This window comes from Limanda limanda, chromosome 11, assembly GCF_963576545.1.
Source record: "Limanda limanda chromosome 11, fLimLim1.1, whole genome shotgun sequence".
Classification (NCBI taxonomy): domain Eukaryota; kingdom Metazoa; phylum Chordata; class Actinopteri; order Pleuronectiformes; family Pleuronectidae; genus Limanda; species Limanda limanda.
Genome location: NC_083646.1, coordinates 27,772,753 through 27,799,172, shown reverse-complemented (window position 1 = coordinate 27,799,172; position 26,420 = coordinate 27,772,753). Strand labels below are relative to the sequence as shown.

Here is a 26,420-nt window from a genome sequence, read left to right as displayed (position 1 = left end):
CCCAGGGTCAAAGGTGTTCCATGTGTGCATTTCTCAGTCATCAGTCCTTCACAGTCCCCACTCTTCATAGAGAGAAACACTTCACACACACTCTATCTATCTCTCTCTCTATCTCTCTATCTCACACACACAAACACTTCTTCTCTTCCTCCCATCTGGAGCAACTTTGACCTAAAACGCATTTGTGCGTAACCTCGCACACGCACACACACACTGTCAGATGCATTCTCAGGAGAGGGCTTCATTACACAGGGATTACTACTAAGAAATGTTTTAATCAAGTTGTGCAGACAGCTGCAGACTAGAAGGCGAGAAAATGGCAATGACGTGGTTCATCAGGCGTTAAAGGAAAACACATCAAGAGGTCTTTATGCGCGCGCGTGTGTGTGTGTGTGTGTGTGTGTGTGTGTGTGTGTGTGTGTGTGTGTATAATGGTGTGTCTATGTGTGCATGTAGCTTCCTGCCTCTGTCCAACATGTCCAGCTGTGGAGTATATGCGGTTCCTTATAAGGACAACAGAGATAGTAGATCTCTGTCCAGAGACTACAGGCCTAATGTCACATTTATACTTTCAGATTTTGCTGTAGGCTTTTTATGAGCCGTTGCCATAACACCAAACTTAGCACTCAACGGAAGCACCGGCTGTCCGTTATTTGGATCCAGATAAGATGCTTTCAGAATTATTCTCCCAAGGCCTTTGACCTTCATGCAGATGGTCACTCACAGTAAGAATACAGACTCCAGTGAGTTTTCATTCTCCCAAGTTGCCTGGTTAAATAAAGCTTGGATTCATATTTTATCAGGGTGACAACAATGTTTCCTGTACGTCATTACCAACAGCAGATTGTTGCTTAAGCAGTGAAAATTGGATGAGCTTGTTTCTGGGCATTGATAGAGCAGTGCTGAGGCCTGGTGGAGAGGACAGTGGAACGCATACCACAGTAGATGATAATCCACTCAGAGCTGATAATCCATCTATCCTTCCTTATTTCCCACTGTTTTCCCTCCCTCAAACTTCAGTTCCTCAGATGACTAATTCAAGCATAGTCTTTCAGTCAACTGATGCTGTTTTTTAACCTACTATCTTACCTTTCACCAATACAATCCAATTATATTTTTTAGTGTTGTTAAAATTCAGAGAATATTCTTGGGCAGCAAAAATATTGCCTCTTGAAAACATTATAGTCTATAATATATACTTAAGGGCTGAGCTAAAACCCATGTGGATTTAAGCTTCCAAATGACAGTTATAATCATATGGGAAAGTAAGATGCCTCTGCAGCAGAGTGACTATGATTTCTTTAGCACTGAGCATTTGAATAATTCAAGAATTACGTGGAAGCTTCTATTAGAACTGAAACGTCAATCACAAGTGTCTCATTCGCTGATGCAATTTCCTTAAAATTAGGGTTTTCTTAATACTTCCATTGATCTCTGTCAGCCATAAAACCAAATAAAACTGTCTGACACCAGATGTAGAGGAGAAGAAAATCTTTACCACAAAGTTGGCCAAAATACTGCGCCACAAAAATATAATGTTATACCTTGCAGCCCACAGATCTTTGCACTGATTCAGAGTGAAAAGTGGAACAATATGACATCATATACCATTCCAGGCTGTTAATATACACCTGCTAATACATAAATCCTACTTATGGCACAGAGTGTCTACATCAATTCAGCTTAAAAATGTAACTCTTTCTGAAAACAGTACCATGTTTCTTCAAATAAAGCGAAAGGTCCATGTGTTGCCTTGTTTAACAAAATAAATACTCTGCTGCTCTTAATGCCTCCGAACTACAACTCACAGCTTAGCATGACCACAGTTGCCACACGATGATTTAAGGTCATTCAATTATCTTTAATCATAAAAGCTTTAACACTAGCTACACAGACATGTCAGATAATACCTTAATGAGTGATGCAAGTGATTAGATCATTATAAATCAAAATCAATGCGAAAACCACAACAACTGATGCGGTGTGTGTGTGTGTCATCTTTCACATAATGTGTCATATGTCAGAGAACTGCAGATAGAAACTGACTTCGCGATCCGACAGCCACTCTCAAATAAGCTTTCGTCAGCCAAACTCATTATACAAGTTCAGCTTGTTGATGATAATGCCTGCGAAAACTGCAAGTGGATTAATTTAACAGCCAACGTCAGTGTTCTAACCAATGAATGCTGTTCATGTAAATTTGACTTCAACCTCTGAAGTTCACTACTGAAGGGCACAGAAAGTATTTGTCCTCCTGCACTTGGCTGTCCTTGGAGACATAGACCAGGAGCTGCTTGCTATGACTAACTATGAACAGGAGTAATGAGGCATTACAATCACACCAGGAGCCTCATGCCTCAGATGCCTAAAGCAGCATTCATAAATCAAAGAAGTCTAGACTACAGGTCCAGACATGGTAATGGACTTCTTAACTTCCCATTAAAAAATCCTACAGGTGGTGCTAAAGTCTGAACTAACTATTAACAAGGTAATGGAGTTAGACTCGACCAATAATTAGATATCAAGGGAAAACCAACATTCTTTTCTATTCAGAAACATTCACAAGGAAAGTCAGTTTTTTGTGCCTATAGAACATGCACCTGTACTGCCACATGCTTTAGGAAATTATCCCCTCAGAAATAGCTGAATGTGGAACAGAGGCTGCTAAAAACGCCATATAAAAGCTGGTGTGGGGCTAAATTATGGCCTGCAGTGCAACAAGCCACACTGTACTGCTGCTGGTTTTCTGGTGAGCCCCAGCCTTGGCTGTCAGGTGGCCCTGCATAAAGGATATATGGTGTGAGTGCATATATGTGCGTGTGTCTGAGTAAGGTTTGGATTTGGGGGGATCGATGCAGGTTTCACTCCTTAACGTCACCTTCTTCCCTCTGCCTGCCTTCTGCAGGAACTGATTTTATCTGGGATAACAGGTTTAACAGCCAAGCCAGTTGAGGCTCTCTGTAGAGTCCCTGTGGGGTTGGTGGCCCCATACATTGCCTTTCATTAGGGATAAGTACAGCCTGATGCATCTCAGCTGTGCTTTAATTTACTGGGAAAGGGAAAAAAAAGAAGGAAAAAAGTTCATTTCTGAGGAGTTTGGCTTTTTGCACAAAAAAAAGAAAAAAGACTGCTTGGTTAGTTCATGATAGCATATACTCAGAGAGGAGAGTTTGACATATTTCCACACTATTTGTTTAACATCTAAAAACATCAACATTACTAATGATTATTCATGGTTAGCAGTACTACATAATCTACTGGTAGGAAAGGTATTAAATATGGTAATGGACCAGATATCTGTGCGTCCAATATATCATTCTAAATTATTATCCCTTGATCATATCTCTTCTTTTGTCTTCAGTTTTTAAAGATATTTGTGTGCACTGCATCAGGAAGCAAAAGTTATGTGACTACATAAATGGCCTTACATGAAACTGCTACAATGCCACATTACAATTGTTCAGAATTAGTAAAATAATCAGTAAATGCCAATTTAAGAAAATTGTTCTTTGGCTGAGTTAGTGATGCTTTTTTTGTTGAGAAATCGTATTTTAGTGTCTGGTTCCTACTGGAGGAATCTACCTCTACACCCCAACCGAGGATCTAGTGACAGTTTCAGTTTCCAGTGTCCAGTGTCTATTCAGACATTTCCACATTGACAAAACAAGGCTTGTGTCCCTACAGATAATCTACTCTTGAAATCTATTGCTGATATATTGGTTCGACTGCTTTGTTGTACAGTGACTTTTTATTGTTTCAATATGGGCAACCACAGGTTAGAGTCTGCAATCACTCTGAAAAAATTATAATTTCTTAAAATTTAAATTTGCTTGAAAGTGAGAAAACAAAGTTAGTCTAACTGATTGCATCAAAGTTCTCACACACATCTCTAAATGTACAGTAAAAGACAAGGCTGGCAAGGAGAAGATGTCAAGTCAATTTACTTTCCCCAACAAAGGCCTCTTGCTGCCCACTGAGAGAAGCAGGAGCCTTTGTGGTGTGACTGAAGGAAACATTAGCTACAGTATACACTCCGGGCCAGCTCATCAGGAGAGGTGCTTCACAGACGCCCAGTGCCTCTCCATCGTGGCTGCATTGTAACAGAAATGTTTGTGTGTACATGTGTGTGTGTCAAAGAGATAGAGTGTAAGAGACAGAGAGTGGAGAACAGACGAGAGGGATGCAAAATGTGTGCATATGACATCACTTTCTCTACTTCCCTTCTCAAAGCTACAGTCTTCTCTTCTGTCAGTCACAATTCCCCTTTAATTGAGTCCACAGTGAGACAAATCTAAAGCTACCTTTCTACTGGTAATGGAAAAGCTGATCAGCATAAGAAAACTACTGAAGAGTGACAGACCAACAGAAGACAGCTCTTATTTCTCTCTCCTTCAACTTCCCTAAAGTTTCAGGCTTCCCCCTTTCTTTCATATTTCTTAAAAACTTCAAATGCTTGTTCAGCTTTGCTCAGTGTCTGCTCAGAGAACAAAACATCATGGAAAGGGGTGTTGTCGGAATTACGTCAGCACTTAGGAGCAGTCCCAAAGCAAACATCAGTACAGTCAAATTAAATGCTACCACCTGGTGGAGTTCATCTTTTGGCTGGTCCAGTGACCCAGTGTGTCACTCTATGGGGCTCAGCTTTCAACAGGAACCGATTGTCTGACTGTATGTGCGATCTGTAATACACTTGTGCTGTGAGTACTAAAAGGGAATCCAATGTCTAAAATATACTCAGAATAAAGTTGATTGTATCAAAGATGAATTTACTTGGGGATGATCCACATCCATACACAAAGAGCGCTATAAGACAAATAAGTTCATAATACTGTTTATGTACTACCATTGCTGGTTGTTACGCAGGTCCTCGTTTTCTATTCTATCCTCTGAGGGTAAACTGTCAGGTCGTGTTAATTAGATTTTGACTGCAGCAACAAAACATTAAGACAGCCTCCTTCCGCTTAGACAGAGAGGGTCAAATATGAGTCACTCCAAGTCAGAAATGACAACTCCTAACCCGGCACAATGCACCCAGTCCCATTTTCATCTACAGGAAAGAGACTGTTGAAAATGTGAAAAGGGGTTATAACCTGTCCAAGAGTCGGAAATATCAAATTAAATGTAAACTGGGGATTAAGAAAATGAGATGAAGTTGAAATTATAATAAGGGCAGCAACATTATCTTACAAAAATAAAATGTCCATATATTTTAAGGTATGATCATAATGTCATCATGTAGACTAACATCTTACACCTGGATAGGGTTTCCTGATGTTTACTGTTACTGGACATGTGCATACTGTATTCCATCAGAGGTCTGCTTCCAACAAAGAAAAAAAAACACTTTCTTAATGTGTCATGGAGACTCTATGAGAGGTTGAGTGTATTATTCCCAAGGACTGGTCCCAGCTGAAAGAAATCCATGGAAGGGCATGGATCTGTAATGTTCTCTGGAGAAACATCTAATGCTGTCAGAAAGAAAAATAACATCCTTTTGACATCTGAACCCACTATGTGAGGCAGGTAGGGCTGAGAAAGGGGGGACTAGAGCTCAAACAAGCAGCTAGCAGTCTCTTATTGGGAGAAGATAACACGAGGAATCACATTCTGTACAAACTCACTCACATTCCAATTTTTTAATGAAGGTATTATGTTTCCCTATACGCCAGCTGACCACTGTACAGTATACACAATGTTTGCCAGGAGAAGAAGTCAGGAGAAGTCAAAACCATTGAAAGCTAATAGACATGTTTCGATCTAAAATAATGGGTGGAAATCATATTCCCATGGCAGTGCCTCTCGCACAGGTTTCCAGCTTTAAAAGAAATGTGTGTGTGTGTGTGTGTGTGTGTGTGTGTGTGTGTGTGTGTGTGTGTGTGTGTGTGTGTGTGTGTGTGTGTGTGTGTGTGTGTGTGTGTGTGTGTGTGTGTGTGTTAAAATCTTACTTTTGACTTTTAAATCTCTAAGCAGTAGTAGTCATTTTTTTTATCTTACTGTATATCTTATATTTTATTTAATTTGTATTATTTTATATTTATAATTGTATTTTATTTGCATTACTTGCACTATGATGTATTACATTTTACTGTCTATTTGTTGTACCATAACACCTGTAAAGCACTTTGGTCAACCAAGGTGTTTTAAATGTGCTATATAAATAAAATTGACATTGAAAAAGGTTGCAGAGGGCAAACTGAGGCAGCTACTATAAAGAAATACACTCAACAGAGCCATTCAGTACTAAGTCACCATTATATAACAGCAGAGGTGTACAGGTTTTCATTGGAACATATTTTATGTACAGCCATACTGTAAACTTACTGTGACACAATTTATCATCTGAAATAGTTTTTCCATTTTTTATCTCTCTTGATTCGTGCTACGAAACTTTATTCTCATTCACTGCACCTGCAGTCTCATAGTACTGTCCTTTGTAAAGTATCCCCATCATCCTCTCATCTTTCATATATGCATCTATTCTGCTACTCAAGTTGTCCCCTTTTTCTTCTTTCGATTCTGTCTGTAATTATCTACTTTTAAATCCTCCATTCGTCCAACTGTTCCAACTCCAACTTCTTTTCATGTCCTGTCATCAACTCCAAACCTTTCTTCACCTCTTGAATGTTTTTCATGTGTTTCAAACAAGTGAGAAATTGTTGCAGTTGTTACCCAACGACTCTGTTTACCCCAGTGACTGCTAAAGAAATGTCTCAGCTATCACTTTAAATACCTACTGATGGACTGGGCACAAGAGGCTGCCATCTGTTACTCAAAGAACAATACGCAGGCACGCACACAATAACAAATACTTGTATACAGTCAGCCAAACATCCGTATAAATACTCCCAAGCACCATTATGCACAGAAAGTACACACCTTAAAAAAATGAATCACCCACTGTGTTTAATGCTCGGTACTTCAAGAAGATAATAGATCCCTCCATTCATTGTAGCTGAGTCTACCCAAGTAAGTTTAGTCATCACACAGCAAAAAAATTGCCTTACATTTGCATTAGTTTCTAATTTGATGACTGTGTTGGTCATTGTATTAGTCAAGAAGTTAATCACCTTGATACAAAACCATTCTTGGATCTAACAAAATGTCCTCAGCCAATTTTGTTTTTCTGAACAGTAGAACAGTAAACTACTTATACATGGACAATATTAAAGTATACAAGTATAGGTATACAAGTCCAACTCAACAACAGACTGGAGTGACAGTCAACTACAAGAGAGCAGACTCTATGTTTGGGAGAGCTTTTATGTGAGCAGCAATATATTGCAGATATTTTGCCAGTCTGTTGATGCCAGTGCAAATAGATTCTTATAAATGATTGTTGTTTTCCTTTCACGTGTTATTGTTTTTCCCCCTATATTTACAATACAACTCAATTTCAGTTACTGATAGTTAAAATCTAATAATTGTGTTCATAAAGCAGACTCTACATGCATCCATGCCCACTTAAATTCCCATTCATAGTACAAGAGCTACAAACTTACCAGTATGCAGGCATCTGAATCTGCTTTGCATAGAATGCAGTGCTGAAGGAAGGGATAATGGGTATAAGTGGCAGGGAAGCCCCTGTACTATCCTGGCATGTCAAGCCCGCCTGAAACCCAAACACCTGGAAGTAGAAGATATCGGGGTATATACATGAAAATTCAGCATCGTATATTGTATATCAATTAAATAGATATATATTATACCTCTGCAAACAAAACAGAAGCGCAAAATCAACAATTCTCTTCACTCATTTCAATCACAACCAAACTTATTTGACCCTGTCTTCACCTGAGCAGTTGCAGCTTAAATCTGTGCTCATAAAGACCCAGATGCATATTCATTTATAACTGTACACATGGCCAATAGATGTAATAATATAAAAGTACATATTACACATTTTAGTTATTAAAATACTTGAATACTTGAATAGATGGAATAGATAGGTCTATCAGCCTAAAACAATTGCCTAGTGCTACCCACAAGACAGACACCTTAACTCTGACAACTAATATCAATAAAACACAGATTCAGCGTGTAGCTTTTTAAAATCACTTTCTAAATTGGGTGAATTATGGCCGGAAAGGCCTTCACCCTGTCATGGTCCCACTTTCAAAATCCAGAGGTAGAATAAGTGCTTTGGCAGAAAGAGCTGCTGATTGGGTGATAGGTCAGAATGATCCCTGGCCACTGACAAACTGACTGTTAACCCTACAGTGACCCTGTGATAAGGACTACCAGCATGACATCCAGCAAACAACTTAACAAACCCCAAATTACTCCATATCTGTTATCCAAGCTTCCTAAAAGCGGCTTAGCTGACTCTGCTCTCTCTATATATATATATATTTTTATTTTATGACAAAGGTTATAATTTCTTTAATGCATATTTATCTATAAGTACATTTGAAAGGAAAAGTGGTTTAGAGAAGTGCCTTTACTGTAGATACCATAACAAGTATCTACTTTCAGCTTTAATTGCAATGATTATAGGATTAATCAAATGTGCTTATGTGAACAATTCATGAGACAATGCTGATAATAATAAAATATCACATATATTATGTGCTTTGTCATGAACTGAGCAGTACCATGTGCAAATCAGTACTTAAGAATACACTTAACTTGCGTTAACATTTTATCTAAGTAACGGTCTATTGACAATTAATATTATCATCCGAACCTCACACTACCAAAGTCAAAACTATGTGATCCACACAGGAACATGGTTAAGGCTCAGCTGAACACCACAAGTGAAAACCATGAAATAGAACAGAGATGGACTGGTTCTCATCAGGAAGCTCAGTGGTGAGATTTTTATGACCATGTAAAAAAGGGTCATCAAGGTCGTTAAAGGGGTCATTAGGGGTATGTAAGGTTACACTGAAGACTGTGGCCATGCGGTTGACCTCTGGATTTGGGCTATAGCTGGGTCCTTCCTGGGTTTTTGGAGGGATTACAAGTTGTAATTGCTGCAGAAAATGCTTTGTTTTCCCTAGCAAGTATATAAAACTAAAAAAAACTGTATATTGCACGAAAACCAAACAGAGCAAACTGGTGGAAGAGCATTCAAAAAATAGAAACAAAAGTTAAAAAAAACAAAAACAAAGGAGAGACATAGGTGTGCTGGAGCAGAATAAGATTTACATGCACATGATCGAATACGAACTATAGTTTCAGTCTCAAATATCAAAGACAACAAAATAAGTACATATAAAACAAATGCAAGATGTACAGGTTTGAACAAATAAAATAATAAAAATATAATAAAAACATTCATCTGATTACCTTCTTATCACAGCAACTGACAATTGAGGAGAAGATAAACAGATCTAACTGAGCAGTTACAAAAAGTCAGGTGCAGATATAAGACATGAACTCCAATTTAGATATGATTCACTTGAAACCACACTGATAATGTTGAATAAAAGAATAACAAAAATGCTCAGGAATCATTTGTGTAGTATTTGCTGTAGGCCTAATAAAAGAGAGCTGGGATTTGAAAAGGAAGGTTTTCTCACTATGAATCAGTGTAGAGTGTAATATTGTCCTGCTCACCTTGAGGTAGAGGTGTGCATAGCAGTGATGTAGCAGGTTGTCAGAAGGCTGGCTGAGGCTGCTGACAGTGCTGACCAACTCTGGAGCATACATGGGCACTGAGTGTTCAACATTCACCCTCTCTACCTCAAAATGCACAGAAGGTAGAGGACGCACTGGCTGAAAGACTGGCACATAGACTGGTCCTGGTGCTGCCTGGGTGATTCAAAATATAAAAAAGGCGACAATGGATTAAAAATGGGACTACATGTCAAACATGATTCTCTTCTTGTAGTCTAAAGCCAAAATATCGACATAGGTCTTGAATACATATTATTATTAATTTGAGGAAGTATTTCTGTGTGCATTACCTTGTGTCCCATGATTACAGGCATTAGTGACTGAAGGAGGTTGAACTCTGCCATGGAGACAGTGACGGAGACTTGGAGCAGAGTAAGACAAGTGAGTCTCGTTGGGATGAATTCCTCCAAGCTTGATATATCTTCTGATTTAGCTGGACCATGGGTCTCCTCATTCACTTCTGTGATTATGACAGAAGAAAAAGAAAAATGTTAGCTTTGGAACAAAAATCGTAAAATATTGCAAAGTTACAGGAGAGGGTAGAGTGTAAGAATCCTCAAAAGACTACAAAAACAAGTGGTTTTCCTTTGTTTTAAACAAGTGAATCTAACCACAAGTATGCGCCCTGTGGTGTATAATTTGAAATTAAGTGAGGGAGTGAGAAAGGTTAAAGGCACTTAGATTTGAAAACCAACGATTTTTTGACAGAGAAAGCACACCAGTTTCTTCTCTCCTGTATGCCTGCAGCAATAAAACAATAAAAATGTCTTTGCCAACATAAACCACCACCTTATACACAAATTAAATAAACTAGCACTATAAAAGTACTTATATCTCCAAGAGATTCATTACAGTGCCTGTTTCCCAGTAGCTTTGTTTTTCATCCCTCTCATAAAACCACTCATTCAATCAATAACCAGAAACATCCGGAAAGGCAGAAAATGAAGTGAACCAGATCAACATGGAATAGAGGCTAGTAAGGTCAGTGCTAACCAAAGTAAGGAGTGGCCAAAGCATTAAACCACTAAACCATGTCCAGGGGCTGAGGTGGACAAAAGCCTGAGCCCTAAGTTACTGAACGGCCATGGCTCAGGTCCCAGGACAAGTCTTGATTCCGTTCAGCAAATGTTCTTTTGGGCTACATTCCCAGCTCGAAGGTGGGCTGAGAACATGAACCCAAAGCTGTTTTGATATTTGGCCTATTGCCACAGCCAGCATCAGGTTCAACTGACAATGCCATGTCCAATCGAGTCAACATTCAAATTGGAACAAACATGCAGCTCACATGGTTCACATGGGCATGGTTACATACATAAGAACATACCCTATCAAAAGCACACAGATTCGATGTCAATATAATGTGCTTGAAGGCTTGCATAAACTAAATGCTGCCTTCTAAACATGCCCTGTACTTTACTGTTCAACTTCACAGATCTGACTCTCAATGTCTTCGTGCTTTTTATTGTTCTTATCAAATTTATAAAAACCATTCGCACAAATGAATACACTAAGTTATTTGAAACCTTGAAAATCTTGCCTCAAGTAGAGCAAGATAATATAAAAACACCATCTAATTGACACCAGCCAAAATGGCTTCCACTTACAGTGATTTTTTGGAAGGAAAGTAAACTTTCCTTAGCTCATGGCAGGTAGGAAAAGGAGCAGAGAAAGAGGGGATAAGATGAGTAAAAAGAAAGTCACGTTTTGACCTCCTGACAAGCACACCAACACTGACTCAAGACATCGAGTTCAGAGCAGCTCATTGATATGGGTGCAAACTGTGGTAGTAAAGATGCCAAATTTCTACTTCTCATTTCAAAAATGCATTGATATCACATTGTTTTAGTTATTTATGAGGCTGATGCTTTCTTTTGAACTGAAAAGTTCTGCAAATCTAAATAAAATATTATTGTACTCAAAATGCATCAAATTTGAGGAGAGGATCATTCAGCAGAATACATAAGGCATGTGCTACTTACTCCTAGCTACTTTGCTTTCATCTTTTTTTTGTACTTTCAATTTCGCAGTTGCCCTCCCCCACACTGACCTTTTTCCAGAATGCAAGAGAGCACAGACACATATAGAATCATAAAAGAACAAAGTGACCTACCCAGTTTTAGTCAAAAGCTCTTTCATAATTATCCCATCATCTATTATCTATCACAGATGCTGAAACAACCGAAACCTACGGATGTTATCGTTTCGCAAAAATGAGAGTTATTGCTACAGATATTACACACAGACGCACATTCCATGTTCTTTCACAACATCGCAGGAATGAGCTCACCAATAGCTGTGCAGACACGATCACTAACAAAGGTGTTTGGCTTAACCTCCCTCATGTGGTCCAAAAGGCCACTACTTTCATGTACAGCTGTGTGTTGAAAGATGAGTTGTGCAAGGAAATAACAATGTGATGAGAATACTGTAAAGTGCAGACGGTTGCGGTTTCTGATTATGGTCCGAAAAGAATGCTGTAGAATAGAATAGAATAAAAGACAAAAGAATAGAGCAGAAAAGACGAGCAAAGTCAAGCGACAGCATTCAAGAGTGTGTTAGTTAAGTGTAAGGAACTGTTAGTTACAGTGTACTACTAGTTTCTACCTGACTATTAGCTGTAAAATCAGCCCACTAAAACAGAGAGAGCAGATGTTAGAGTGAGATGTCTTACCTTGCTGTGGTTTATAATAGGGTTCATACTCGTGGTCCATGGAGCAGGTGACCATCTTGAGGATGCGGTGGACAGCACTGCTGTGCAGCCTGACATCCAGAGGTCCAACCACCATCCTCTTGATGGATGTTTCTTGAACAATGGGCACTACCTCCTCCATGTTCACCACTGAGAAGTCCTGGGTGCCTATGAACACAAACATAGTAAGATACATTTAAATATCTAAAATATATATAATATACAGTAGGCTGATACAAACATGAAGATTCTTCTTCTATCTCTAGCCAAATTAAAAAGTAAGAAAGTACAGTAGACATATCCACTATTGTATTACATGCACAGAGCTATGAGTTGTTATATAACATTTTCAGTACAAGTATAGCATAGTATCATCTGTGTTTCAGAAGTACATTTTTATAATGCTGCTTCATTAAACCACTATTTGTAAGCGTTGTAATGCAGCAGCAGGGAGCAGATCACACTGCTGTGAACAACTTGAATGATGAATATGCCAAATGTCCGCTTTTCTCTCACAGCTGTCCTTTCATTCATCGTAGGCCCCTGTTCCAGGGGTCCACTTAAAAGACTTAGCTTCCCAGCAATAAAAAGGAGAAATTACAAATAAAAGAAGGGGGTGGATGATTGGCAGTGAGAGAGGAAGAGGACAAAGGGTCAAAACTTGCTTTATTTCCATTACATTCCACAACTGCACTAAACAGTATTACAACTACGAGAGTCAATACTATGAATTTAATGTTTTAAGCTGAAAGAGCTGGAGGATGGGGTGGAACTCCCCATGAAATATCGAGATTTATAAAGGGCAATGGGCAATGCCACTTCCCCTTTCCTTCTTTATTGAGATTTGGCTGTAGTGGATTAGGCCTAAATTAGAATGATCAGTGGGATGATGGAAAGAGGCTGAAATTATCTAAAACTGAGGCAATTAACATCCCAAGATTAGTGAAGTTATCTGCACTTTTACCCTCATATGAAGTCAATGGTAAGAGTGATCAGGTGTCAGTTAGTATTCCAATTGCCTCAGGTTTAGGTTTGTTTTTTGGCAATGGAGAATAATTTCTTTAATTTTCAAGGTATCTGGTGCACATCCTATAAGAAGAGAAACACTGACAGAAGACAAGCATTCCAATTGTCAAGGGTAACCACAAGAGAAGAGGCTGACACTTATCCTGCTGTCAGAAATGACATTGACATCTCAGTATGAAAGTATCGATGTTGTTTTTAATTTAGATTATTATCTATAGCTGAAAGCAGGAGGAAACAATAGCCTAGTCAGAAAAGGGGAAAGGCAGTGAGAAGCAAAATGAAAGAAAGATGAATGCAGGTGAAACAACACTGGTGACTGGACTAATAAATCAAAATTTATGTTCATGTTATTGAATTGGTTCAAACATTTCTCCCTTTTTTGTATTATTTTGAAAGGTTACTGAATCATCACTACCTGGTGATATACACCTCGGGAAGCATGGTTATCTAACTCCATATTTGCATAACATCCATGAAACATCTATCCTCTTACACTTTTGCAATTAGACACAATACAGGGTCCCATTAAGAGCAGCAGCATGAAATGCTCAACCACACTTAAGCACAGAGACATTGTTGGGCCACATCTAACATTTCAAACTGCAGAGAGAATGTTTTATCTCTTAATGGGAACTTCAGATCTTTTAGTCTTGAATAAACATTCTTGAGTGCTGCTGCTTAGAATGAGAAATCCTGCCGTCTTAAGGTCTCTACCGGGGAGAGTGACACCTAATTAGGCAAAAGGAGCCTATTCACTTTCTTGAGAGCTTACAGGTAAAAGAGACAGGGAGAAACAGTGTTTCAACAAGCAGCGGGGAGAAAGAAACTCAAATACGTGTCAACACAGACTAAACAGTTCTGACAGTTGCCCTCCAGGTAAGTTTGGGGTGAGTGTGAGGACAGGAAGGGTCAAGGACCAGGTGGCTGTGACTCAAACAAGACAAGCTCTTTCTTCAAGTCTCCAGGGGGCTTGTTTAACAGAGGGGAGAGAAGAGAAGAGTGAGAGACATAATAGAGAGCGCGCGAGATAGAGAATAGGTAGACAGAGCAAAAAAGAGAGTACAAGTCAGAGAACAGGAGAACAAGATGGATATAAAGAAAAGGTAAGGTGGTTAGGTGAGCAAACAAGCTCTGTGAGAAGGAATGAGTCAGACAATACCTTTGCCACTGCTGTTCTCCATTGTGTAGAGATAATCCATATAAAAAGCACCAAAGCGCTGCATGCCCGCTATCTCCGTGTAGGTCTCCTGTCAAACAAAGGCAGAGTTAGGTAAACATTCAGCAGTAAGGTAGCAAACAAGCTGATAGCCTTCAAGAGTGGCAGGGACTGGGGGTCATAGTGGATATGGCAAAGGGGGTCTAATCAGCAATTTGGACATGTTTTGATGTGGTTGATCTACTGAGTTGGATATAATATTTTTTATATTTTACAAAATTTAAAATGTTCAAGTACCTATAATTTACCATCTTTGCAAAACTTTACCGTGGATGGGAAAGTAATAACTAAATATTAAGTCTGTTCATTATTGTGTGATAAGTTATTTCTAAAAATTGTTTAACATTTCCCTTATTGAGCTGGTGCCTGCATGCATGCCACTGAAAATATGTATCTCAATATCCTATTATTATCAGGTTTAAGTATCAACTAAAGATGGGACTTTTTCATAAGAAATCAATTCTGATACTTTCCACCTAAAATTGTGGAACGTTATGGAAATATTTAATGAGACAGCAGGGTGCATCTTTTAAAACCACTAATTTAATGAAGAATGCGCATATAAAATACAAGTTTTTAATTGAAAACATGTAGTTTAAGTTTTCAGACAACGCTCTTCTTGGACTCTCTCTTTGCTCTATATCTGAGTTTTTTTTGTCACAAATACGGTAGTGTGATGCCTGAGATCTTAAATATCTTTGTGATATCTATTCTCTTGAAGCACTTTATAATATGGGTTTGAAAATGTGCTATTTTTTTTTTTTTTTATTATATTATTATAATTTAGTGTGTACATTTGACCTGCATTCTGCATTTATCTTATTTTTGACCTAAATGAGTGCGTAATGTTATAATTCATCATTTATTTGTCTGACGGTCAAGAGCTTTTGACCCTATTCTGAGCAATAATTGAAAGTATTTTTCTCCTGCACAACAAAAGTGAACAAGGAAGGAAAAGAACAAGAGGGATTGAATGACACTCAGTTAACACCTCCACCCCAGACTTACCCACTAGATCTCTAAACAGACATTTCAATGGAGCCTTATCAGAGAAGCGGGTTAATGAGTAATATTTATTAAGGGATATCTAATGGCTCTGGCATGCTTTTGGATCAAAGCCAACAGCTTGTTTCAAAACCACTAATGAAGTACTACTAAACCTTTGACCCCTCTACTATCAACTATGAATAGATGGATGGATGGGTGGATTTCCAAACAATTGCTTCATTGAGGGTCATGAGCGTTTCCTAGCAGAGTCAACATAAGAGCTGTGAGACTGATGAAGTGAGCTGAGTTATCAGGAATAATGGCTTTAACACTACTCTTCAGATAGCAACACTTTACTGCAGCCAGCAGCTGGTTGACTGACAGAAATTATCAAGTGGTGGGCATTTAAAATGGAATGGCTTTAAAATAGAAATTAAAATAGTGGTAAGGGTTAGGTGTTAGAGTTAAAAAATATATTGTTTTCATTGAAAACCACTAGATATTGCTAAACATTACATTTCTGTTTTTTTCAGATTAAACTCAAAGAAATAACTTTGCTTGTTTATCAGGTCACTTCCACTAGCTTATCGTATCAATAGTGATGTGTGTTAGGAAGAATCTTTAATCTCTTTTTGGCAGTGATGAGCCTTTATATAGATGATAACAGGGAAAAGTATGTCTTAAAATGTTGATGCATCATGAATATTTACTTGACCACTGAGAAACTCATAATATCTGTCCCCTTAATAAATCACACTTCATACATGGTCAATTCAAAGCTACTCATAAATAATCAGTTATCTTGCTGACCAATGGTTTTCTATGGTGACTTATGTCATCAATTGATGAGAAGAAGCGCAACTTTGTGACATCGGCATAGAAGTATTAGTTAGTGAGGTGGAGATGAAGAAAGCCGATTGTTTGGTGGCCACAGCAGTGACATCACTGATAAAATGGTATTGTGTTGCTGATGCGGTTAATACAGTGAGTGAGAATAAGTACGACAAAGAGGACAGTGCCTGAAATGAAAGAAAGGGGTGATATTTAAAGGTCGGATAATTAACCATGAGTGATGAGTATTTCTGGTCTTTAATTTAGTTGGAACTGTGTTAATGGCAAGTGCTGTTCAAAAAACAGCAAATTAAATTCTATAATACATTTAATTAATATATTGTGTATTTTGGAGTATTACTGTTGATCACAGGAGCTACTGTGAAGGCATGTCTGCCAAGCTGCAAGGTGTGTGTTGAGTTGACAGTCTGGCTTGGAACTGTCTGCTTAATTTTTGCCATATAATTAAGTCTGTGGGTGTCTTTCAAATGTTTTGTGGTAAGTTCTCTCACCATAACTGACGTGAATTTGTGATGTCACTGACAACCTGTAATATTGGCTGGAGTTACTACAGGAAAACTGTTTCTGATGAAGCTGTGGAGCTGCTCTGAATCTTTCATGTCTGGTCAATTTACACTGTATGCAAAAACATTTCAATCTGAGCAAAAACAGCATCTTCAACCACCAAAGATTCTAAAATAAATACTAAAACAACATTCTTCTGTACAGCAGGGGGACGGTAGCAATAGTGTTAAGGATTTTATTTTGTAACCTTGTGATTAGCAGTCTCTAGTATGAACTCAGCCCTGACTCCGTTGTTCTCTGGGCTGCGGTAGTCAAACAGGGAGTTGGTCAGGTAAGTCATTCCTTTGCTGCTTAGGCTGTCCCCACAGCTGAAGAATACTGCATCCTGAAGGGAAGCAGGAAAAAGAGGAAAATGAGGAGAATAATAAAGAAGAGGACACTCAGAGAATAAAATTTATATTATTTCAGATGTTGCAAAAACACAAACCAGCTCGTTCTACATAAAAATCTTCCCAAATCTATTGGATATAAATATTGGCTAAAAATAACGACCTTTGAAATGCATAATTAACACAATTGATTAAATACACTGATGTCAATGAAATTGATGTTAACACAGTATTATATGTGGCTAAATTATTCAATATGATGAATTTTAAATCATCATCATAATTCCTTCTGAAATCTCTTATATGCAGCAGGAGACACTGTTTAGGTGTAAGTCTATACAAGGTGTAACTCGATTGTTTCTACCTCTTCACTTCGGTTCATGTTTTCTTCAAAATCTCGTACTCCCATGATGGTTTTCAAGCAAAGGGCACGGCAGCCAACAATGCCAATCTGACAATCAAAGAAGGGCTCCCCCATCATCAGAACCTGGAATAAAGACCGAAGGAAAAACTTTAGCTGGTAAAAAAAAACAAAACAGAAAATGTAATAAATTAAACAATATGAACAACTTTATATGGAAGGTAAATCAATTTGAATGGAGGATGATACAGTATGAGGTACTTCAGACCTGAACAGATGGAGCTTCAAAACTATTTCTTCTCCAAAGAGAACACACAGGATCTGAGTAACATTGCGGTTCCCCAATCAAATTGATTTCACATATTTACCTTTTTAAATCACAATAAAACATACATTTTATGGCTCAATTATTTATTTATCCCAATCAAGGTTTTCCACAATGACCTTGGTCGGGGGTTCATTTGATTGGAATAAAAAGAGCAGGGGTCAGACAGCTCCCATGTTCCCTCGATATGCACGTGTGTGTGGTAGCAGGGCAGCAGGCCCTGTAACCATCAAGGTGGGGTTGTCCCTAACTCACCATGCCTTTTCTTTACCCAGCAGACATGTCAAAGGAGAGCACGCCAATAAACCTTTACGTTTCACCACAATATAATTACAAGGCTTAGTTTTCCTAGCCATCCCTTTGTCTTTCAATGCTCTCACTTTTGGTCCCAGTTCAGATTGCTTTCCCTCTCTTCAAGAAGAAGCATAAATTATAGAAATTGGAATTGGAAATCTCTCCGATTTCTCACATCTGGTAAAACGCTTAGGAACAGAAAACCCCTTTACTACTCCAACCAGGTAATCAGAGAAAAAGGTTTAAAATATTTTCTACACTGAGGGGGAAATGCGGAAATGATCAGACTAGGGCTCCATTCAAACAGAGATTACAATATGTCCACAACAGGCCCCAGATTAGTGACCTGGATGGGCTTTATAAATGAACCTTGAGGGAGGGAACCCCTGTCTAAAAGTATATAAGGAGGGAGAATATTAATATTGATGGAAAAACCGAAAGGACAGCGAACTTGGTTTGTCTGTTCTAACGATGGGCAACAACAATGCTTTTCAAAAATGTTTTACAATTATAAGTTTCATCAACTTCATTAATATGGTTTCTACTCTTACAGATGGTCAAAATGAACTAATACATATGTAAACTTTTGCATTCGCCTTTAGCTAGTTATAGGACCAGGTGAGAGTTTCGCACATCTTATATGTGGCTGTTGGTTATTTACTGAAACAAAAAGCTGTCCATCTTTATTTAGCAAATCACTGTTTATTATATGCAAAAAAAGACAAATGACTTTTAAAAGTTGCAATATAAATTACATTGTAAAAGATAAAAATCCATAAATCACAATCAGTCGTACAATTAAAAGCAGACAGGGAAATAATTACCTCAATAGTGATTCCCTGTTGCTCCAGGCACAGGACCTCTCTGGATTTGACCTTCTGTGGACTGTAGTAGCTGCTCTCTGAATGAGTCTCTGTCAGCTGAGACAGAAGGAAGACAGACCCCATCAATTTAATATTCCTCAAACTGATTAGAGATGAACTCAAACAGAAAACCAATATGAAATAAAAGGTCTAAGCTTGCCCTGGTTCAAAACGCTTTGTAACCAAACAGGATTCAAAAAGAAGATTACGTGATTAAAACAAACATTAAACCATATCAAAACTAAATAGAAAAATGTATAGCACTAAATGATTAAAGAGTAAATTGTGTCAGCTCAAAATAGATCAGCAGCAACAATACAGATGTCACACCGAAGCAACACTTAAACTGGAAATACCTCTTGTGTGTGTGCGTGAGTACCCACAATTCCCTGCTGAAACAGATGCATGATTTGAAAAAAAAAAAAAGCTTTGTAACTCTTTGGATGTGAGGGACAATGAGGCCCCCAAAAACGAATGCTTAAAACCAGAAACAATGACAACCAAACAAGTACAGATGACATTTTCTTAGATCAGAAACTGGACTGGAGCCTTGGGACTTTTTGGTTGTTTTCTCTTCCAAGTTTGGATTCAGGCCAAATACATTCATCAAACCACATGACATGTCGTTCCTCTATGATTTTAAGGGGAGGCCCTCTCTGGCTTCATTGAGGATGGCAATCAAAAATGTCTGAAGCACTCAAAACATCAAGTGGAAAAATGATAATGTACAAGGGACTGGTCATTGACAATTCATACAACTTGATAAAAGAAGAGGAATTGTTCATCGTGTGTAGAGATAGTGTGGAAGTAGATGAAGAGAGAGAGAGAGTGCTTGGCTAAATTTAGCTGGCTAGAATAAGAAAGGTACATGGCTGTGATGATTTTGAGGTTGGCCAGTCTACAAATGTGCGTGTAGAACTTTGCAGGCACAAACCCATTCAACTTGAACACAGGAAGCAGGTGCAGAGCTACAGGCAGCTGTGCCTTATTATCCCTAGTGATGGAGCAGACTCTCTCACTCTCGCTCCCTTCCCCTCTTTCAATTCTGATGGTTTACTCACGTGCAGGAGCCACCCCACCCCACCCCAACGTTCCTGGGAGCAGCCAAAGCGTTAGTGCACAGTGGCACTGACACAGAATTAAAACCAATCAGATAGAGACATACATCCTTAATGTTTATCCCATAACAATCTGGTCACCTCAGCATTGCCCAAACTAGATTGGCAGGGCATTTTGGGCCTTAAACAACACAGCAGACAGGACAGAGCAGCAGTATAGCATTGGCTCACCGACACAAATGTTTAATATGGTCAGCAACATACAGGGCTGCTGCTACTGCTTCCTCTTCCTAATTATTTTTCCACCCATTTAAAGGCTATGAGAGTCCAACATAAATGAAAGAAGCATCTTGAAAATGTTATAATGTTGGAAGTGTATAGTTTGTCTTTCTATCAATTACTGAGAAATGTCACATGGAGGAAAATTTAGAAAAAAAAAAAATACTAGAAATTTGCGATTGTGGAAATCAATGAAAATACCAAATTAAGTAAAATATGGTTTGATGTCTGGCATTGAATGAGAATTTGGCAGTTTTGCAAAAATAAAAAAATGGGGGGGAAATGGTTAGTGCAAAACTATGCATTATGTGTGTAAAAGTCATAACAGTGTACTGCCAATTTTTCTGATCAAACAGATCTAAGGAGTAATGCGTCAGCAATCTAAAAATACCTCTCTGATTTCACGTGCATGTCAAACTCAGGTTCAGGCAGTGGCTGTTCAAAGACATGAAATTCCCTAAAACTAAACACTTCCTTGTAGGAAAGCAGCAAGAGCGTTTAAAAAACCATCCTTTCAGCTGTCTGCAATTACTCCAGATGAGAGGCAATTAATTGATTAAAAGAACTCAAACAATACAGGAACAGTTTAAACATTATTAGAAAAGTACCAAGGTCTGTTTGTCATGAGACATACCTCCCCTTAGCTGATCTCACACACACACACACACACACACACACACACACACACACACACACACACACACACACACACACACACACACACACACACACACACACACACACACACACACACACACACACACACACACACACACACACACACACACACACACACACACACACAGTGAGTAATGTGATCTGAGGTGCCTGAACCTGAGGGGAAACACAGATGAATTCCAACCATTCTAAATGTGAGCCGGCAGGATTAAAGTTTGGGATCCATTTCCGAATAGTCATCTTACCATGTATAATGTTTAAGGCATTAACGTGACCCAAGACGCCAGTTAGTTGTTAAACTACCCATGTACCTCAGACAGAGACAAAGAGGAATGAAACTTCAATGATCAAATCGTCTTAAAGACTCAAACTTAAAATAACCACAAAATGTAAGTAGGGGTGGGCAGTATGAGTAAATAAATGGTAATATAGCAACGTAAACTAAAGAATATATCACAATGATATCTTAAATTCAGGAAATTGTAAATAATAATTATATATCATCATCTGCTGAATATATTTATCATGAAAGCCCCATTTGTGCAAAGAACAAATTAAATACATTGACCTTCTCGTCTTCACCATCTAGCCAAACGTTTGTTTCGATGTGAAAATGTGTGGATTCTTTGCAATGAAGTATATAATGTATGTTGAAATATGTAACTGAAATACATTTTATTATTTCCAGAGTATTTCTCAATAACATTCATACAACATCATTATGCAGCTTAATGCAGAATACTGAGCAATTTACTTATATTTGACATAAAGCCTATCTTGTTCTAAAAAAAGTGTACATGTGGAAAACCTTTATATAAAACTGTAGCTGATTTACCTTAAAGGTGACAGAAGCTTTGGTGCAGTAGAAACCTATGGAAACAATGGGATCTTTGTGTGCGTTTGGCTGAGGGCTGTTGGGGATGCTTCCAGCCTCTCTCTGCTGGTAGAGATCTTCCTCACTTTCCTCCTCTATGTTTACAATGGCTGGGACAAATGACCACGCCCAGGACACCCAGCCTTCGTCTGAATCTTCAGGACTCCCAGACAGCATGTAAAGGTCTGTGGTGTTCTCTGGGCTTTCAACATCCACATCCATCACTGAAGAGGAGAGAAGTCATAATTAGTTGTAATGCAAATGTAGGCAGTTAATGAGTCAGGGTTAGTGCATGTAGGTCGGTTTTTACCTCAGTAAAGTCATTTTGAGATTCTTAAAATAAATATTTCAAAAGTCACACTTTCATCACTAGAAGTAGACAATGTATAAAGTATGTATACAAATGTGTATAAGTATCCTAAATAAGAATCAGACAAAAACCGAGGGCCATTATCTTGTCTAAGAAAGAAAAGTGTTACATAGAGTTGCCAAATTTATATTACATTTAAATCAAGGTTCAGATAAAAGATCACTCAAGTCCCATTTATTTAACTCCAACAGATACATGTAAATCAATTCTGAGAACAAATTGGTCAAACACAGACAAAGTTGTTGATAATGAAGTGTCTTTGCCCAATGCAGCATACTAGATGAATTTGTCCATGCCTTCAGGGGAGTTTAATACAAGCAAGTTGTTTCAGCTGTCAACTGAATGCACAAACACAGCCCAACAAAGGCAGTTCCACAGTAGTTGCTGCCAATGCTCCAGAATGCAGATGTGCATGAGTATTTTTGTGCTGCATGAACTCTACGGAGAGAGCGTGGGGAAGCCCATTCCAGTTGAGGCCAGAGGGAACAGCCTGTCAGCCAGCCTCCTGACAGAGGTGAGCCTTGACTGGGCCCAGTGGATCATTGTGGTCAGGGCTGTTTGAGGTGGACACAGCAACACCACATCCACAAACGCTTTCAACGAGGGTCATATATTTATACAGAACCAACAGACTGAAATAATGACCAAAAGAGAGGCTGAGTTACTATGGTCATCAGCACAAGTTGAGCTTGGCTGAGGGTGAAGGTGACTGTGGGACTAGACAAACTAAGATGAAGGAGGTGGGGTGATTGGTCTCACTGTCTACGTCTAGACCGAGTGCAAGGGTTTGAATGAAGCTCTGGCTTCTGTAAGGCAATGGCCTCACATCAGGTGAAGAGGGTTAGTTTATATAAATATGCACAAAATGGGACATTAGGAAAACAAAGACTTAAGAAAAAGAAGTTTAATGTCATCATCTGAAAACATAAGCAAACGTAAGGAAGTAAGTATATGGATGACCAATAGAATGTTAGTCAGTGGACTGGCAGTGTAGTGGTGTCCACAACAAAGGAAAAGCAGAAGTTTGTAGAAGCCTTTCTTTTCTATTTTCTTTCTCCCGTTTCTTAGCAATCTGGGGGTTCACAGGTTCCCCAAAACCACCACGTACCGCCCCAGTCCCTGATTCCTTCCTCTGAACTCATCCCATCGTGTCTGTTTCCATACACACAGGGAGAGGAAGCTGATGTCAATACACAAGTATGTGCAATCCCATTCCTCGTGGCCTCACGTCCTCTGTGTGAAAACAATATTGTCCGTGAGGTCACATTTTAGGAATCCCAGAGGCTAAGGCGGTGAAAAATTTTAATTCAATCTTTCACTTTGTGAATTGGCAGTTTGAAATCCTGTGTTAAAGTTTATTAGTCAACCCCTTCATACATCCCTGTCCTGTGTGTCTGTCCTTTCTCTTTTTTACTTTTTGTTTTCACTCCACGAAGCCTTTGAGATGTCAGTTCAACAAGTTAAGCTCTTTCGCTTCACATCACTGCCTGATGAAGCCTATGTTTGAAATGCAGGGCAATCAAAATAAAAGCACAATTACCAATCAAGTGATCAAAACAGACCGGCTTAAGGGGACTTTGAAGTATTAATCCAAAGAAGTGACTGAAAAATTCCCAGAGAGTGATGTGGGCTGGTCAAAATATATGCTGCTCCGAAGTAAAGCTCTATCACCCTACAGGTGTAACACACAGCCAAAACTGGTTTCTAATTGACCATGAGAGCAATCAGAGTTTCACTGCATTACAACAATGGACAACAAGCCACATCAGTGTGTCCATGCACAGACCATAAAGCACTATGTAATAGGATATGTAAGGGCAAAGCTGGTTTCCATGAGTCCAAAGTCTGCAGGCAGTGGTGTATGTCTGAGCTTGCAAGGGAGTGACAGTGCAAGTTAGTCCAGAGCTAAGTGACAGAGATAGTAAGAAGGGAGGATTGAGAAAGGCAGTGCCCTCACAGGCCAGTAGATGTCCCTCCATGTTTATAGAGGGAGAGGTGAACTGAATACCTGATCACTGAGCTGTGGCTCAGTGATCAGGTATTCAGTTGTTCTTGTCACGTACTGAGTGTATGTTTGGTCTTGTGTATACAGTACATGTATATTCTGAAAGTTTAATAGATATTCAGGGCATCTTACGTAGCAGACAAAACAACTCTGAAAAACATGTCAATAGGGGTCTGAATTCAACGGCCTACTTATCGTCACACCAATACTAAATGGTGAGAGGGAAGAAGAAGAGATGATAAGTGAGATTATAAAGAGAAGAAGCCCTATAAAGTCTGCATGGGAGAGGATAAGGTGGGGTTCATTAAGAGGACATTCCTTAGCTGATAACTGTCTGATGGTCATTACCATTGTATGAGATTCTGAAGACAGAGGTTGAGCTATTCTACAAAATCACTTTACGGAGCACTAAACATCTACCTACACCGCTGGACAAACAGCTCCTCCCAGCATTCAAACACATGGTCACATACAAAACTTCAGCAGCCAAACTCCTCAGTTCATAATTCTTCACATAATTGTTGAAACTGAACAGCTTTCGATGTTGTGACCAGCTGCTCCATTCAAGAATGTTAGTCATCCGTGTTTTCAACTGCTGAAATTTCAGTGACTTCATTGAATATTAGACAGTAGGAATACTAGCCAACTTTTTGTGACTGAAAGGTTGCTTTGGTTAGTGACACACAAGTTTCTCATACCCCGGGCAGACTGAAACAATAATTCAGGCTGGGAATGCAACTCCATCCCTGGTCATCCTCACGCAAACCCTCAGCCCACTAATTTTTTAGGCTTACCCTATTTGATGATTTAACAGGTAGCAGAGTTGCTATAATGTTGGTCACTATGTTCATCTTTTGTGATAAAGATTATTCCCTTATTCAGATGAGATAATATAAGCATTTGTAACTTATCTACAGACACAAAATAAATATTGTAAATTGTCTTTTTTTTTACAAGATAGCAAATGCATATTACAGGAGAAAATATAGGCTAATGTTTGCTACATTGAACTGTGGATTATAATAATGTCAATAAGTTGATAAATCACTGGGTGAAGGGCATTAGCTTTAGAGTGTGCTCACTCTCTCAATCCTAAAGGAGGGTAAACAAAAGCCATGCGACTGCTTTCTGTTAAAAACGCTTCATTTTTCCAACTGCTCATCAACAATGGATGATTGTTATTATTGATGGCCATCCTCCAAGGCAGACCATAGCAAACTAAATGTTGAAAGACATGGCTGGCAGGACCGCTGCAGCAGCAACGGTGTGGAAACACACATGCCTGCAAGCCACAACAGTTCAGTGAGGTAGACGTTATTTAAAGCTCAAGTAAGAGTTCCGATTGATGAACAGTCGAAGTTCTCCTGATGGTCTGTGCGCCACTGTCCTACCCAGTCACTTATTAGTGCTTTTCAATAAAGGGATAGTTCACCGCAAAATTTAAATTCACTCATCATCTACTTACAACTATGCGGATGGAGGGGTGGTGAAGTGTCAGAGTCCACAAAACACTTCTGGAGTTTAAGGGGAAAACTTTGTTACAGCCGAAACCGATACAAGTCTATGGCAACATACAATTCAGACGTAATAAAACAGATACAACACATTATGCCTCCATACTGCTCGTGTGGTTTCACCCCGACATTCATATTCAACTTGAAACAAGGTAATTTACACCATTTTTAAGCCTAAAAGTCCACTGGAAGCTGCTAAGCTAGCGGACGTAGCACAAAGATGGTGTGTCCTAGGGTCCGTGAACCCACCTCGTAGGAGGATATCAAAGGACTTTTAGGATTAATAACACCGTGTAAATGGCGCCTTTTGGAATCAAATTTGAATGTTGGCGCTTGCGGACACTTGGATGACACCAAACAAGCTTCATGGATGCATGTTTTCTGTTCTGTGTTTTATTACGTCTGAAGTGTATGTCACCATTGACTTCAATTGTATTGTATTCTGCTGCAAAAAAGTTTACCCCTAAACTCCAGAAGTGTTTTGTGGACTCAAACACTTCACCCACCCCTTCATTGCC

At 38.9% G+C, this 26,420-nt stretch overlaps 1 protein-coding gene across 1 annotated transcript in view; it reads right to left on the bottom strand.

Annotated features, from left to right (window-relative positions):
• Nucleotides 1–26,420, bottom strand: part of LOC133013557 (intermembrane lipid transfer protein VPS13B-like) — a 325,549-nt gene that overhangs the window by 246,575 nt on the left and 52,554 nt on the right. Inside the window, exons 8-16 of the mRNA XM_061080533.1 lie at nt 21,975–22,237; nt 19,086–19,181; nt 17,646–17,768; nt 17,140–17,277; nt 14,493–14,580; nt 12,290–12,475; nt 9,909–10,078; nt 9,559–9,753; nt 7,500–7,624 (exon numbers count right to left, since the gene is read on the bottom strand). Of these exons, the coding sequence (XP_060936516.1) occupies nt 7,500–7,624; nt 9,559–9,753; nt 9,909–10,078; nt 12,290–12,475; nt 14,493–14,580; nt 17,140–17,277; nt 17,646–17,768; nt 19,086–19,181; nt 21,975–22,237 (1,384 nt within the window). The remainder of the gene's footprint in view (nt 1–7,499; nt 7,625–9,558; nt 9,754–9,908; nt 10,079–12,289; nt 12,476–14,492; nt 14,581–17,139; nt 17,278–17,645; nt 17,769–19,085; nt 19,182–21,974; nt 22,238–26,420) is intronic.